The sequence below is a fragment of the Thunnus maccoyii genome, chromosome 12 (genome assembly GCF_910596095.1).
Source record: "Thunnus maccoyii chromosome 12, fThuMac1.1, whole genome shotgun sequence".
Taxonomy (NCBI): domain Eukaryota; kingdom Metazoa; phylum Chordata; class Actinopteri; order Scombriformes; family Scombridae; genus Thunnus; species Thunnus maccoyii.
The window spans coordinates 25,089,184-25,106,820 of NC_056544.1; the positions used below are offsets into that span (position 1 = coordinate 25,089,184).

The 17,637-nt window shown below is 38.9% G+C and overlaps 1 protein-coding gene and 1 pseudogene across 2 annotated transcripts; both read left to right on the forward strand.

The window, feature by feature from the left end:
- Positions 1-4,998: 4,998 nt before the first annotated feature.
- LOC121909424 (acyl-coenzyme A thioesterase 1-like) lies at positions 4,999-9,493 on the forward strand. 2 transcript variants are annotated; one of them, XM_042429977.1, is made up of 4 exons: positions 4,999-5,542; positions 6,076-6,584; positions 6,787-6,974; positions 7,782-9,493. In XM_042429977.1, the coding sequence occupies exons 1-4, from the start codon at positions 5,520-5,522 to the stop codon at positions 8,388-8,390; spliced, it is 1,329 nt and encodes a 442-aa protein (XP_042285911.1). In that variant the 5' UTR covers positions 4,999-5,519; the 3' UTR covers positions 8,391-9,493. The 2 variants fall into 2 exon arrangements, with proteins under 2 accessions (XP_042285911.1, XP_042285912.1); XM_042429978.1 differs by having other exon boundaries at positions 6,082-6,584.
- A 450-nt stretch (positions 9,494-9,943) lies between these two features.
- On the forward strand, positions 9,944-17,194 carry LOC121909426 (annotated as a pseudogene).
- The last annotated feature ends 443 nt before the right edge of the window (positions 17,195-17,637 follow it).

A 17,637-nucleotide genomic window follows, 5' to 3' on the forward strand; every position in this document is an offset into this window, starting at 1 on the left:
TGCTTGTTTTGACCAAAATAAAGTCAAAAATTCAAAGATGTTCAGATTACTGCCATAAAAGACAAAGAAAAGCAGCGGATCATCACATCTGAAGAGGTGGAATGTGTGAGTTTTGCACTAATTTTTGTGGAAAAATTACTTGAAATTAATAATCGATCATCAAATTGTTGCTGATTATTGACAAATGACTAATTATTTCAGCTGTGTAAAATAAAATATATAAAACAACAAAAAGCTAATAGTTCATAAAAGGTCTGAAGTCTTATTGCATGAGGAGTGCACAGTTTAGACTATCACAGGTCTGACACACAGACAAGCACAAGCATTTACATTCAATCAAAACTGTGACCATTTTACAGTCACCAATATATAGAATATACATATACTATATATATATATCTATATATATATCTAGAGACTGTGTATGGCTGCTATTACATCATCATTTGGGACAAGGCTTTAGTTCCACTTGAAGGAACAACATACAGAGATATTTGAGGCAGTTTGTGTTCATCCCTTTCTTGTTTCAACATGACAATGTGTCCGTACACAAAGCCAGCTCCAAAATAAAGAAAAGGTTTTCCCAGTTTGGTTTCCCCAGCCCTGAGCTTAAATCTTTAGGACAAACTGGAACTCCGACTGAGACTCAGACCTTGCTAATGCTCCTCTGCTTGAATGGGAGGAAATCCCTGCAGCCAGGATCCAACAAGTCTTGCCAGAAGAGTATTTTGGAATGACATGCCCACATACTTTTAGCCAGTGTAGTATGCAGTATGTCCCTGAGGAGCCTGTTGTTATTTATGGTGGCCACTAGGTGGAGATGTAAGCCACTCCTGGTAAGTATCACTGGTCCTGAGAGGAGAGCTGACAAAAAATAACAATCTACCATTTAAAAACCGACACATCTCTTTAGATCTTCCATGTGCCTTTTCATAATGTGTTTTTTTTTTTTAAATGGGAGATTTTACACTCATGATGAGTCTAGTTTCAGGTCAGAGTTGGGACTCTTCTCTCTGTTCAGATGGTGACTGTTGCTGAGTGGGAAACATAAAGGAAGGAAGGTACTTTATTGTCCACAATATGGAAAATTATCTTTGGTGTCAGCATGCTGCACCAAAAGAAAAAAAACCAAAAACAAAACAGGACAGTTGACAACATAGGGACACCAGATCAACAAAGCACATCATTTAAAATACAAAAATACAGTAGAGAAAAAAAGGTAAATAAGATTTTAAAAAACAAGCAAATATATAAATAATAAATTACATAAAGAGAAGGAAGTCAGTCGTTAATAGCACCAAGGCTTTTGCAGTACTGTTCAGAGTTCCTAGCCTAGAGTATGGAGCTAGAATCTAGGGTACGCACATCTGGGAACACGCACATAACCCCCATACCTATGCACATATATCTCCTTAAAGGGTGGCACCAATCACACATCGAAGACAAGCCCAAAGCATGCCTCTATTGTGAAATTTCACTGGCAGGCAGCTGATCAAAACAGCTGATTAATGGTTGCCAATACAAATAGAATCTATCAATGGAAACTCTTATGGAAAATTTGATTTATTTTTTTTTCATTTTTAAGAAGGATATGACATGACATATCCAGGATTTAGATGACGAGGGTAAGGAGGATTTTCACAACAGAATTCCTCTGCAAGCAGTGAGTGAGGTAAATACATTTACATTTCTTTGAATATTTGTTGTGATGTTATCTTCAGTTGATCTACGATCTAAGATGGCCATGTGGGGAGACAGTTTGCGTAATGAATGACTCCCAAAACCTAAATCATTTGGGTCACAACCAGAACATATGGGTTGGATCACATGGAGAAAGTGAGCATCTATTGTATTTATCCTCTAATGTATCTGGGTAAATAGAGAGGAGGAGTTAACAGCTTCCAAAACTTTGTCCCAGAATTGATCACAAGCAGGTTGTTCTAATTTTCTCCATAATTGATTCATTTGTCTGCAATAAAAGGTTATAGAGGTAAGAGACATGACCCTTAGTTAAAGTATCAACCATGAGTATCAACCGGTGGCAGGTGGGGTTTGAGGGAATACAGAAGAGTGGGTCCTTGCAAAGTTGCATAGTTGGAAGTATCTTAAAAAGTCTGAATTGTTGAGTTTGAAAGTGGCGCGAAATTGGTAGAAACTGGCAAATGATCCATCTACATACAAGTCCTCCAAGCAATGCAGACCTTTTCTTGCCAAGGACATAAACCTTGGATCCATTCTAGCTGCTAAGAAAAGATGGTCATTGCAAATAGTAGTTGAACGAGGAAGGCTGGACCACTTAAGGTTTTGTCTTATTTGTGCCTATATCTTCAGGGTGGCAATAACGATGGGGTTAGTTGTATATTGTGAGGGAGAGAGGGGCAAGGTACCACATACCAGAGCCTGGGGTGAAGAGAAGATACATGAATTAGTCTCAAGTTGGCACCAGCTGCTCTGTGGGGACGTGAACCAAAGGAGGAGCTTGAGCATGTTTGCAGCCCAATAGTAGCACAGGAAGTTTGGTAAGCCAAGTCCGCCTGATGATCTACTCCATTGCAGAAAAACTTCACCAATTCTCAGGTTCTTACCAGCCCATACGAATGAGGAGATGATAGAATTAATAGATTTGAAGAAGGATCTGGGTAAGAAGATGGGGATACATTGAAAAATGTATAAATACCTGGGTAGTATATTTGGTTTAACAGTTTGCACTCTCCCCGCCAATGAAAGAGGCAAGTGGCTCCACCTTTGCAACTCAGATTTAATTTTTGTTGTTAGGGCCATGAAATCTTGTTCATGTAATGAATGAATGGATCGTGTGATAATGATGCCCAAGTATTTGAATCCTAATTTGGAGAGCTAAAATAGATTTGACGACGACAATATTTCTAAGGCTGGTTGGTTGATAGGGAAGCATTTACTTTTTTGAATATTCAATTTATTTATTTTCAACTTTGACCATGTTTAACATAGATATCCTACATTATAACAGTAAATGAATAACAGAAAATCACAAAATGTGTGATATGTCCCCTTTAGGATATGTAAAACAATACTCTGTTTGGGATAATAATTTGTGTCTGATAGGGTTTTCCCACCAAAAAAAGTTCAATTACCTTGTTAAAATCCTTAAAATTACATCTACACCTTCTCCCTCATTGAAAAATCCAGACTCTGTGAATATGCAAACATACAAGTATCTATTAAAAGTTTCACTGTTATTCTATTATGAAAGTATCACAATACTCTACACATACTGTAGTACTTGAGTCAATGTTTTTTCCTCCTCTAATTTTTTATAAACTTGTTCTCAGCAGTGCTAAAAACCCTGAAATATTTTAAACAAACATAGATTGGTGTCAAGTTGCACAAAGCTTATTATTAACCTAGTTATTGCTGTTATGAACAACTTGTTCTTATCAGCTATGCCTCAGGTAGACTCTGTCTGTGTCAATATGTGTCTCCCTCCCCTCTTCTTGCCTCATCCTCTCTCCCTTCCTCCCCTTACCTTACCTGCCCCCAACCAGTTATTCCTGCCACTCCAGACCCCAAATGACACAACGAAGAACCTCATTTCAACAGGAGACCAAAGTCATTCAAAGGAGACACAAACTTTGAAATAAGACCTCCTCCGGCAGCTTTAAAACTGGATCTGACACACACCGGTAAGTTTATATCAGATATTAAGTTTTAAAGACAACTGCTTGTCTTAAAAAAACTCCAGCTGAAAGAGTTCTTTAAACTTTAAATTGATGAGTGAGTTACAAGGGGGTGTTGGTGCACTCTAACAACAACGTCTTGAGATAACCCTGAGAAGTTCTGCTCCTTTCAAAACTCTGTTTAAGTAATTTGTGTTTTTTCTTCTGGGAGAAGTGAACATACTATACCGTAAGATAAACAGAGATGACCAATCTTAGCTCCCAGTCTTCAGTTTGGCTCATAGTAAACTAACCAAAAAGTGATAAATAGAGCTGCAAAGATTAATTGATTAATATGTTAGTCAATCGATAGAAAATTAATTAGCAACTATTTTGATAATGGATTCATCATTTTGAGTCATTTTTTTCTCTTTCTCCTATTTCTAAAATATGAATATTTTCTGGTTTCTTTAGTCTTCTATGACAGTAAACTGAATATCTTGTGTTGTGGACTATTGGTGGGGACAAAATAAGACATTTGAGGTCTCATCTCAGGAACAGTGATCAACATTTTTCATCATTTCTGACAATTTATAGACAGCTCCCAATTTCTATGCCAAATGTATATCCTTCCTATCTCCTGCCCCATACTGATTTCTCCTTGATTGATCCTGTCTGTATGTAAATGTCCTTCTCTTCCTGCTCTGCTGGTCCTATGCAGACAATGCTTGGTCCTCTTTGATCCTGCCCAAATGTAAATGCCCCCCGCTGCTTTCCTGGTCTCCCTGAATGGTGAACCCCCTTCTCCCTGAGTGCATCACTGTCTTCTTTGTTTCCCCCCATTTTCCCTTTGTTTTCTGATCACTGATGATCAGACAGTTAGTAACACGTCCTAGGTGCCATTTTACTGTTGTTGTCTGTCTGGTTCCGGCGTTGTTGATTCAATGCTTTCCATTGTGTCAACTCTTCACACCGTAAGTTAATGCTTATGACCTGCATACCTCCACGTGACATACAACTCCATGATATTGGCACATCAGCATAATGTGTAACCCTCCTTGATGATTAACTACAAAGGTAGAAGATAGAAAAACAAGGTAATTATAAAAGTATCAAAATGTAATATAAATCATCTAATTGTAAAATTTATCATAAAAATATCAATATAAAACATCCAATTTCAAAACCTAACATTTCATCCTGACATTACCAGCAGTTGAATTTCTGTTTTCTCTCCAAGCAATGGAGACAATACTACAAATACTGATAGATTGATAGACATTGATAGATTTTGCGTCTGCTGTGGGACATTTTCCAAAAATTGTGACCTTCTTTACTCTGTTACAGTCAAAGGAAGAAAGGTTTGTAGTTTGAGAAGAAATAATAACTCATCTTAATACCAAGCAGCCACAACCTTGGCTTGAAATTGAAGCCAATGCGGAGGTCCCTTGAAGTGCAATACCACTGACGGTCGCCAGATGCTGGCTCCAAAAAGTCCCTGGCTCCAATAGACTCCCATTCAAAAAACTTCTCTCTAGAAATACTAGGGCAATAGATTTTTTTCAGCGAGTCATTATGGTCTCAATCTCTAAATTGAAGCCCTCCCATAAGTATGCTGGTGGTCAATTTGGAAATTATTACTCCGTTAATAAGGTTTGAAGACTTATAGTAGCTTTGACGTTGACAAACTTGCCCCAGGTGCACGCATGCTGCTCATGAGCCGAATCATTCACAATAAGTTTATATTTCACATGCACACACACATTCCTTGGAGGAACACACAGTACGTTCTAAAATAAAACTTTGAACTGGGTTGTGCACCATCAGGAGACCGTGATGAACATAAGGGACTTTTAACCCACATGACAGTCATTTTCATTCTAGATGGACACTTGCTTTAACCGCAGGTAGGTCACATCTCTACTTTTCTGACTTTTCTTTCCCTCTGCAGTCCCTGAAAGGAAATTAAAAGATGCACATGAACATGGTACACTGTTAAAAAATTATCTCTTCTTAAGAAAAACTTGACAGTTCATGATGACATTACATTGTAAAAAAATGAGTCTCCTCTGTGACAAACTGCTTTCTTTACTAAACATTTGTTAAAGTCAATCATTTTGATGACTCACTTATGTATTTACACCTTATGTATTAATTTGCACTGGACTTTTTCCAAGTGTCCTTCACAGTCACCCCTTGTCTTGTCAGCTTCCATAAGGGAATACATGCACAAGTCTTTATGTGAGGCAGGGAGAAACAGAGAAGAGAGGGCTTTGTTTTTTCATTTTGTGTCTGAGTCGACTGACACCGAAGACTGGTTGGTTTTTGACAAGCTGAGGTCTTCTATTGTTGTCTTGTTTTAGTCAGTGCTCCATCATCTGTGAACAGGACACAGATATATGTGTGTATGTGCATGATTACCTTATACATTATATTACAGTCACAGCACAAAGACTAACCTTGTGAAGAAAACAGCAGTAGTCTCAGAAGAGATGACCTCCCAAATCAGACTGAGGCTGCTGCCGAGCGCCAAATGCTTGTTCGATGAGCCCGTTCAGGTGAAGGTGGCCGGGCTGAGGTCGAGGCAGGTGGTCACCATGAGGGCTAGATCGACCGATGAGAAGGGAGTGGTGTTCAGCTCCTCGGCCACCTACAAGGCTAATGGGAACGGGGAGGTCGATCTGGAGAGAGACCCCTCACTCAGCGGGAGCTACGTTGGGGTTGAACCCATGGGTCTGCTGTGGTCGATGAGGGCGGACACCTTGCACAAATTGTTTCAAAAAAACAGGTCACTAAACCCTCATGTGGTGAAGTTTTCTGTGCATGAGTTGGAGGGGGAGGGCAGGATGCTAGCAGAGGCGACTAATGAGAGGTTTCTAATTGGAGACGGGGTCAGCCGGGTCCCCGTCAAAGAGGGGCGCTTTCATGGAGTCCTGTTTACTCCTCCAGGTTAGTGGCTCACTACTTTCTGTCTTCATCATTGTCTAATTACAGCTTAATACTGTGTTTTGTCCTGCAATGTCTAATGAATGTGCAACAACGTTATTGACTTTCTTAGTTTCTGGGTTGGTCATCACAACATCAAAATATAAGAATAAAGATGTCATATTTTCTATGATCTATTGATATTATTGTGTGTGTTTCTGTCCAGGTGAAGGTCTGTTCCCCGCTGTGTTGGATCTGTGCACCTTTATGTCTGAGAAGAGAGCCTGTCTGTTGGCCAACAAAGGGTTTGTGGTTCTGGCTGTGTCGGTGTACAATGACAAGCCCGACAACATCAAAGAGATGCATCTGGACTATTTTAAAGAAGCAGTTGATTTCTTACAACAACAACCTAAGGTGAGCTGTATGAGTAATTGTTGCTTTTAAACACAGCAGCATAAAGTTACAAGCTTTTGATTTTGATGACACATTAGGTGGTCAGCAACTATTACTTTAGGTTTTTAACTTTAGGATTTTAACTAAGTTAAGCAACAGTTAATTTGTTAGTGTTACAGATATCACCCGGCAGCACCAATGTAACAGCGAAAAACCTGAAATTCAGGAAAGAACAAATGAGGCTGGGAGATGTGGCCTATGGTATAATGAGAGGAAAACAGAGCTCGCAGACATACAGCCACAGTCTCTGGTTAAACCACAGTCTCATGCTGCCTCTTACTGTTAGGAAGTACACATAGCAAGTTTAAGTCTTTGTCAAAACTGCAGATTCATGAGAGGCCAGATACTGAATACTACTACTGCATGTGTGATCACACTGTTAGTGGCATATGGAGCCATGATTGGCTCCAGACTAGTTGTGATGTCACAAATCCTGTTCATAAGTACACGCCTTAAACTCAGATTTAAGGTGAGCACAGATAAACTTTTCATTTTCAGCAGATGAATGTGAAAACAAACTCTGCACATCATTCTGCACAGTCAAGCTCAAACATCCAACTGAAGTAACAATAAGCAAAACACATTTTTTTAGTGGAGGGGGACTTTAATTTCTGCTTTCTGTTATTTCAGAAATGTGGTATTACACAGTTTTTTAAAAAACAATTTTGTCTAGTCAAATTGAGTGAACAGCTCAACATGTTGGCAAGTAAGGTAATGTTCTAGTAGTTAATATGATAAACATAAAAGTTAGCTTTTGTTTTTTCACAGGTGGGAAATAAAGGAGTTGGTATATTATCAAGATCAAAGGCTGGAGACATTGCACTTTCACTTGCTGCTTTTGTGCCAGGTGTTGAGGCAGTGGTGTGGATAAACGGCTGCAGTGCCAATGCGATCACTCCTCTCTACTATAAGAAGAGCAAAATCCTCTCACCGCTGTTGATTGACCTCAGCAAGGCGATTCCCACTGAGTCAGGGGCCATCATAGGCAAGTATTGTACTAACAATCCTCTGGCAGAGGAGAACCAGGCCACCTTGGTCCCCATCGAAAAAGCCAAGGGACATTTTCTCTTTGTGGCTTCAGAGGACGACCTCAACTGGGACAGCAAGGCTTTCATGGACCAAATGGTGGAGAGACTGAAGCGTCATGGGAAGGAGAACTTTGAAAGTGTGTGTTACCCAAGAGCTGGACACTTACTGGAGCCGCCGTATGGACCCCACTGCCGCTCCAGCTTCCATTTGTTCGCATGGCAGCTAGCGATGTGGGGCGGTGAGCCCAGGTCCCACGCAGCAGCTGAAGTCCACTTGTGGAAGAAGATCCAGGAGTTCCTCAGATCTCACCTGAGCTGTGAAGCTATGAAGACTAAAGCTAAGTTATAGATGCAAAAACCATGATAGGAAAGATTGAGGAACACAAAACAATCATGACATCATGACTGCCAATTAACTGCTGTATCATGAATAAAGATTGAATGTTTTTGATTATTAAAATGTAAAAACAAAATAGAAAATAGGAATTTGAGATTGAAATGACGAATTGATATCATGAAATGGCAGTTTGAGCATGGAAAGTGAAATTGAAAAAGCCTGAAATGGCTACAAAAAAACCCTAATTGAAAAAAGAAAGACAAAAGAAAAACAACTACACTGAAACAGCTTTAATTAAAAATTAATTTAAAAAATCATTAACACTGGACATGGAAAAGACAGCATAATGTGAGACGTTTTCAAAAGTTGGCGACACCTTCAAAATTTTTAAGTAGCCTTTCACCAAGTTAGTAGGAATTTGTCCGCTCTGACTGAAAATAGTCTTTTTGTAGACGTGGAAGTGTGGCTTGAAGCTGTGGAGGCACAGAAGCAAATAGCCAATCATTGTTGGTAAAACCCAGAGTAACACTACTTTAAAATAGGAATTACACACATTAATCCTGTTCAGTGCCATGCAGGGCTGGAGCCATTCCTAGAATTCAAAAGAAGAGTATCCACTCTTTTTTTTTTTTTTTTTAAGTCATTTTTATATATAAATATTTAAAATATAAATAGGTGGACTGTTATTTTTAAATTCTTTCTGTCTGTCAAATATCAATAAATTTGAAATTTTTGCAACATCATGTCTATAATCTTGCCTGAATTGGGACATCATATAGTACATGCCATTGTATGCCTGTTAGCTCTTACTGTATTCATGCATAAATATATCTTATTAATACTAATTTCCCTCTCACTGCTAGTGTTATTATTCCCTCAGGTTGTCTCACATAAAAAACTAAGACTACCTGAACAGTTGACCTTATTATTGTCAGACCTGTGACGTTACTCAGACGAAAGCCAAGTGATAGATTCAGTTAGGATGACAGGAAAGATTAGGAACACGTTACAGAATCACAATGTCATGGCTGCCAGTTAACCTAAGATAATTATACATGTTGAATGTTTTGTGATGAATTAAACTATTTAATGTTTGATTGATGACAGAAACATATTGAAAGGTTATGACCTGCTTATCACAAGCTGGTTAACCCTCCTGTTATGTTCTGGGTCAAATTGACCCGTTTTAAAGTTTGAAGATCTAGGAAAAATAGTTAAAAGTATTTTTTCAGTATGAAACTTCTTCTGCTTGCCTTAATTAGTGTAATCAACATATAATATGAAAATGGTTCATCTCACATATTTGCAACCACCCCCTGCATGTTTATATCACATAGATACTGTTCGGGTCAATTTGACCCAGCAGTCAAACTGCAGGTAAAAGGGTGTCAGAAATGTCAGAGTATTTTTTTCTTTGCAACTGTGAGACATATTTCATCCCAATCACTCACTCACACACACACACACACACACACAGAGCACACACACACACAGAGCACACACACACACACACACACACACACACACAGAGCACACACACACACAGAGCACACACAGAGCACACACACACACACAGGTGCAGGTGTTATGATATTTGACGAGAACCATTTATGTTCTCGCGGGAAAACTCCACCCACATTCAGTGGACACTCAACAGGGGAGGGGCAAAACATATAAAAGATTCTCTGTATGGGAGTCCTACCAACATTACACTCTGTCAGGCAAACCTTTACAAAATGAGCAGCAGAAGCAAAAGGATGACAGTCCCTGGTCCAGTCCAGTCCCAGTCCCCAGGACCCCAGCAGCCACGCTGAGGGACATCCAGGAGAGGACTGCACCAAGTACTACACCAGTGCGTGAGGTAAGTAAGTGTGTGTGTGTGTGTGTGTGTGTGTGTGTGTGTGTGTGTGTGTGGTGTGTGGTGCGTGTGCATGTGTGTGTATAAGTATATGAGAGTGTGTTGTGTGTGTCTTGGGATCAGCAAAAAGACACCATAGAAAAGTAATCATGGTCCTTTTGTTTCTAGGTTGCTGCTGAGGGGAAAAGAAAGAGGAAGAGGTGCCAGGTCTGCAGGCCATCTGACGATGTCAAGACAAGCATGACCTGTGTGAAATGTGCAAAATTCATTTGCACAAAGCACAGTGTGGTGACATGTCACTCGTGTGCTGTGTAGATGTACGCACACACACACACACACACACACACACACACACACACACACACACACACACACCTAGACAAACACACCTAGACAAACACACACACACACACACACGTTCATATTGCGATTGCTTGTTTGTTGTATTGTTGTATTGTTGTATTGCGATTTTGTTCATTTCTGGTTCACAAACAGTGCATGTATGTAAAACAAACCACTTCAGCATCCTCTCAGCACAGAGCTGACGCTGCCAGTGTTGCAAGAACAGGCTGCAAGTTTTTGGGAGACCACATAACTGTCCACATGTGATGGGAGCATTGTCCTCATACATACTTGTTACCCTGTTAAAAATGTAATATGTAATGTAACTATTTTAAATTCTTCATCAAAGTAATGTAACTTATTACATTTGATTACTTAATTAACTTACCTGCAGATGTTTCCTCAGCTTTGACATTGAGCATTTCGATGTTGACAGCATTTTCACCGCTGGTAAACAAGCTTTACACTGAACAGTAATGTTAGAGCCCTTTTCTGATTTCAGAAGAAAAAACACTGTTGAATTTCCAGTACTGAAAGGCGTTCTTGTCCGACGACATGGCCACCCGCCTCGACGTGGTTGGCTGGTCGCAGGCATGGTAGACTCAGGTTACTTGGTGCAATGAGCATTGATTTGATTGGCAGACGAGAGGTGGTGCAAATTCAAATGAGAGAACCAATCAAAAACAACGCTCAAAATTTGAGCACACACTGCCAAATGAATGGAGCCTGTCTAGAAGTAGAGACAGCTCCTTGTAAGCCATCCTAACCTTGATGGTGTTGCAGTCAAACTTGTCCCAATGGCTTTGCTGACCTGTTTTGTTCAGAAATAGAAAGAAGGCATTCCTGCAACAGAATTAATGTTATATTCTACATATAAGCTTTTTTTTTTTAACAAAAAGAATATATTTGGATGTAACCCCTATGTAATCACCAACACTTCGATTAGTAACTATAATTTAATGACATATTTTTTCTCAATAACTGTAATTGTAACAGATTACAATTACATTTATTTTGTAATTTAATTTTGTAATGGCGTTAAATGTAACTAATTACTCCCCAACACTGCGGATAAGTTAAGAGGGCTTTCATGACTGGAAGTAACCTCTTGCTGTCTTCTCCTGCAAACACAAATCTCATCTGGAACACAGTTTTGATGGTTTTTTTGTTTCTTTTATGTATATATATATATATATATATATATATATATATATATACAGATACCATGCACCATCTCATGGTAAGTATTAAAGGATCACTTCACGATTTTTCAAGTCTGTCTAAATCAACAGGTGTCCATATGAACACTGAAAGAGGTTTTCCTGTAATTCACTGTAATCACTCATGTTCAGACATGATGCAACGATTTGTTTTCAATGTAGCCTAAGTGATGGAGGTTGAAATTGATCTGAAGCTTATATGAGGCTTCGGTAGTCTGAGTTAGTTATATCAAGTGGATATCTGCCATATTTACAGTCTTTTTAGCATCAAATTTCCTCTTTGTGTTTCCTCGGACAGTGTTTCCCTGTTGATCTGCAGTTGAAGCACAGTAACAAAAAGAGGGACTTTGACACTTTGGACAACTGAAGCTTCATATTAGACTCAGATAAACTTTTAAATATATTTTTGCACAGAAGTACTGTGGATTTTGTACATTGTAAGTGCATTATGAAGGGATCTTCTAATGGTCTGTATGAACAGGAGGAATGATTATGGGAAGAAAACCATGTGTCAGTGTTCATTTGGGCACCTGACAGTTGTTTTAAGACATGCTTCAAATAAATGTGAACTCGTCCTTCAAGGGTTAATGATTGAAATGTCATTCCAGATAAAAGCATTTTATGAATCAATAAGGGAAACTGCAATGCTACAGCAGCAACCATTATATGGACATAACTGGTAGTTACGGGAGAAAAAAAAAAGTGACGAGATTAACTGAAGTAACAATTTGGACCATGCTCAGCTCTAAATATTTACAAGGACAGTGTCTGGCTATAATTTGTACCTTGTTAGTGCAAGTCTTGTTTATGTTTAATTATCTTTGTTCAGCTTTGTTGTCCTTGTGTATCTTCCTGAAGATTGTTGTGTGTAAGTACATTGAGAGCTACTAGAAACTGGAGTCAAATTCTTTGTATGTGTCAACATACTTGGCCAATAAAGTTGATTCTGACCCTGATATGAGCCTCAAACTGTCCCTGTATGAACGTTGTTGCTAACAGTAGTTGGTGTTTGTGAATGAAGCTCTGTGCAACTCAACACTTTCGCCACCGGTCTTTAATTGTTTAAAATGTTTCAGTGTCTTTTTACACTGCTGAGATCAAATTAAAAACATCAGAGGTGGAAAGTAATTGTACATTTACTTAAGTACAGCAGTTAAGTGCAGTTGAGGTACTTGTATTAGAGTATTTTTTATTATATGCTTCTTTATATTTTTAAAATTTCACTACTTTTCTTTGACAGCAACTGTTGCTTTCCAGATTAAGCTTTCACATACAAATTATAGGATCATCTTATAAAATATGATGCATTACAGTATATAAAGTAGTTACATGTTAATGAATCAATGAAAATGATCCAATAATATGATGTACAGTGTATTATGATAATGTAATACTCTGCAAGGAGCCATGCTGCCATGAGTACTTTCACTTTTGATACTTTGAGTATATTTTGCTGCTAATACCTCTGTGGTTTTAAAATTTGAGTGCATGTTGATTGGTTGTTGGTGCATTTATTGCTGTAAACCACTTATGTGTAAGTATCTCCTCCATGTAAAAAAAAAAAAAAAAAGTCTGTCTGAACAGACAGAGAAAAGAGCCCCAGCTAAAATCACAGTAATGTAATAATAATAATAAGACGAATATGTATTAAGATCTTTGCAGATGTGTTGGTTTTTTAAGTGGTAGTTTGGTGTTTTTTTAGTAAACGGTCAAAATTTAAGTGTAAGGTGAGTATTCTGGCATTTGCACCTGACGTGGTATTCATTGGCCTTGGATGACAGTTGTAATTAATTATATTAACCCACATACTACAATGTATAAATACTGAATTCTAATAAAAGTCCTGCTTTTAAAATTCTACGCAAGTAAAAATGGAAGTATAAAGTAGCAGTAATTGGAAATGTTCAAGTGAAGTAAAAATATCTCATTTAAATAGTACCTGAGTGAATGTTTATACTTACACTTTACACTTGAGCTGAAATTATACTTTCCGCGTCCACGAGGGTCCACTATGGTCTGCGTGGCCATCAGAGGGTGTAGACTCTGTGCAGACAGCCGCAAACCTGCAATTTGTTGTGTCCGCATGGTCACAAGCTGTCTTCCTGTAGACGGCAATCTATTACACATGTGTGGAACGATCCCAGAAGGTAGTATAAACAGAACAACTACCCATCTGTGGTGTCCGCAGCTGTCCTTGTAGGCGTCCGCTTGGGAGTACAAATAAAGCTTTAGGGCGCTCAGAATGGGTTCCTATCACAGTTTCTGTTGTAGATTGTAGGGGTGCTTGTTTTGTTTTCCTGTTGAACATTGTCCTCATATGAGACACTGAGAGAACTGTGGAGCCACAATCAAACCACCACCCACTCGTGATATGCAGGAGTTAAAACAAACAAACCCTCTGCACTGAAGCTAGTTGGCGGACTTCTATTCACACAACACGCTATTCATGTATTTGATGAACCAGACTCAAAATGAACCACATAGATCAAGTATGCTGACACAGCCAAGGAATTTACAAGAACTTTACAGGGGATGAAATGAACATTTTCTGTTATAGTTTTCTTTATCAGACAGATGAGGAATGTGATTATGCCAATTTTTTGTCGAATTTCCCACAGAGCAAAGGCGAAACTTGTAGGATCTTTAGTTTCAGAAGAGATGGCTTGCCAAGTCAGACTGAGGCTGCTGCCGAGTGCCAGATGTTTGTTCGATGAGCCCGTTCAGGTGAAGGTGGCCGGGCTGAGGTCGAGGCAGGTGGTCACCATGAAGGCCAGATCGACTGACGAGAAGGGAGTGGAGTTCAGCTCCTCAGCCACCTACAGGGCTGATGGGAGCGGGGAGGTCGATCTGGAGAGAGACCCCTCACTCAGTGGGAGTTACGTCGGGGTTGAACCCATGGGTCTGCTGTGGTCGATGAGGGCAGACACCTTGCATAAAAGGTTTCAAAAAAACAGGTCACTAAACCCTCATGTGGTGAAGTTCTCTGTTCATGAGGTAGAGGGGGAGGGCAGCGTGCTGGCAGAGGCGACCAATGAGAGGCTTTTAATTGGAGACGGCGTCACCTGGCTTCCTATTAAAGAGGGGAATATCCGTGGAGTCCTGTTTACTCCTCCAGGTTGGTCTATGTCTCTGTTGTGTTCTGAATGGTTTAATTATTAATTTAAAGCAAAATGCTGAAATTATTTTAACTTTATTTTTAACTTTATTTGTCTCCATACTTTTCCTGTTAGATCTTAGATCATTCGACACAATTGACCATCAAATCCTTTTGCAGAGAATGGAACATTTAATTGGCATTAATCAAACTGCATTAAGTTGGTTTCAGTCCTATTTATCAGACCGATTTCAGTTTGTACATGTTAATGATGAATCCTCCGTGAAGGCAAAAGTTAGACATGGAGTTCCACAAGGGTCTGTACTTGGACCGATTCTATTCACCTTGTATATGCTTCCTTTAGGTAATATTATTGGGAAACACTCCATAAATTTTCATTGTTATGCAGATGATACCCAATTATATTTGTCAATGAAGCCTGATGAAACCAATCAATTAAACAAACTCCAAGCATGCCTTAAGGACATAAAGACCTGGATGACCTGCAATTTTCTACTACTAAACTCAGATAAAACTGAAGTTATTGTGCTTGGACCTAAACACCTTAGAAACACATTATCTAATGGCATTAGAAAAAGAAATCACATTTCTCCCATTTTAGCTTTGCTACATTGGCTTCCTGTAAAATCTAGAATAGAATTTAAAATCCTTCTCCTAATTTACAAAGCCCTTAATGGTCAGGCACCATCATATCCTGAGGAGCTCATAGTACCGTATTATCCCACTAGAACACTATGCTCCCAGAATGCAGGCTTACTGGTGGTTCCTACAGTCTTTAAAAGTAGAATGGGAGGCAGAGCCTTCAGCTAACAGGCTCCTCTCTTGTGGAACCATCTTCCAGATTCGGTCTGGGGTGCAGACACCCTCTCTATGTTTAAGAGTAGGCTTAAAACTTTCCTTTTTGATAAAGTTTATAGTTAGGGCCGGCCAGGCTCACCTTGGATCAGCCCTTAGTTATGCTGCTATAGGCCTAGACTCTCTCTCAACCCAACCGGTCAAAGCAGATGGCCGCCCACCAAGAGCCAGGTTCTGCTTGAGGTTTCTACCTGTTAAAGGGGAGTTTTTCCTTACCGCTGTCGCTAAGTGCTTGCTCATGGGGGAATTGTTGGGTCTCTGTGAATTAAAGAGTACGGTCTTGAACTGCTCTATGTGAAAAGTGCCCGGAGATGACTTTTGTTGTGATTTGGCGCTATATAAATAAAAATTGATTGATTGATTGATTGATTGATATGGATTATGTCTTATGACACAGAACTCCATTGTTGCCCAAAACCACTTTTGAAAACATATTTTCTCTTTGTGGCTCTAGAGGATGACCTCAACTGGGACAGCAAGGCTTACATGGACCAGATGGTGGAGAGACTGAAGCGTCATGGGAAGGAGAACTTTGAAAGTGTGTGTTACCCTGGAGCGGGACATTACTTAGAGCCACCTTATGGACCCTACTGTCGCTCCAGTTTCCATGGTGTCGTAGTCAAGCCAGCGATGTGGGGTGCCCAGATTCCACGCAGCAGCTGAAGTCCACATGTGGAAGAAGATCCAGGAGTTCTTCAGATCTCACCTGAGCTGTGAAGCTTCACGGCCTACAGCCAAGTTATAGATGCAAATAGGAGGATAAGAAAGACGTGGCAACAGATCAGTCATGATATCTTAGCTGCTAATTACATGTGTATCATTATTATATGAATGTTTTGTGACGAGGTGAACGATTTAATGTTTGATGTCTGAATATTTCTTTATTGAAAGATTATGATTATAAACTAATGCAGGAGAGAATATGCCAAGATATTTTTAGTGAACTAATAGAGATTATCAGCCCATAATATAAATGTTGGAGAATATAAAGTAAAGACAAGCCTTAAATATAAAAAAGGAAAAGCTCACATGTAAAAATGCACACAACAAAAACATTTGAAAATACACAAATAAAAGAGACAGCTTTAACTGACACGGGACACAGGAGAACAAGCACAGCACTTAAAATTTTCTAGCATTTTTTGCCTCTTTATCAAAACCATCCATCAAAACGTCAGCAGCCATTGTCACAAAGATGTTTCAACATCTTGACACAATATTTTCCATAATTTCTTTCAAGTATTTCTTCGAATATAAGGGCAAAATTTAGACTTGTGTTGATTTTAGCAAAAGTATGATATAGAAGGTGATTTAAGTCTATATTACTCACTACAAGCATCAGAATGACTCTGCAATGTAACAAAGAACATTTACTCAAGTACTGTACTTAAGTACAATTTTGAGGTACTTGTACTTTACTTATTTCCATTTTACGCTACTTTATACTTCAGGGTAATACTGTACTTTTTACTACATTTATTTCACAGATATGGTTACTTTTTAGATCTTGACATGTAAAACAGAATGGATTTTATATTTTTATATATTTATATTTTATATTTGTAATTAATTTAGATCGCTTTAAAGAGGACTTGATTCACGCTGACATTATGATTTTTTTCTGTTCATCAGTGTCATAAAAAGCCACAATAAATCCCTTTGATTTGTTGTTATAAAACATATAAAACATGAAAACTTCCAAGAGGGGTGAATACTTTCTACAGGAACTGTGTATCTGTATGTATATATGTAACTGAGTAGGGACATTTTGCATAATAAGCACTTGTACTTTTGATACTTTTAAATTTTGTAAAACCTGACCCCTAGGTTGGGAACCACTGGACTAAACTAGCTAACTGTAAATAAAGT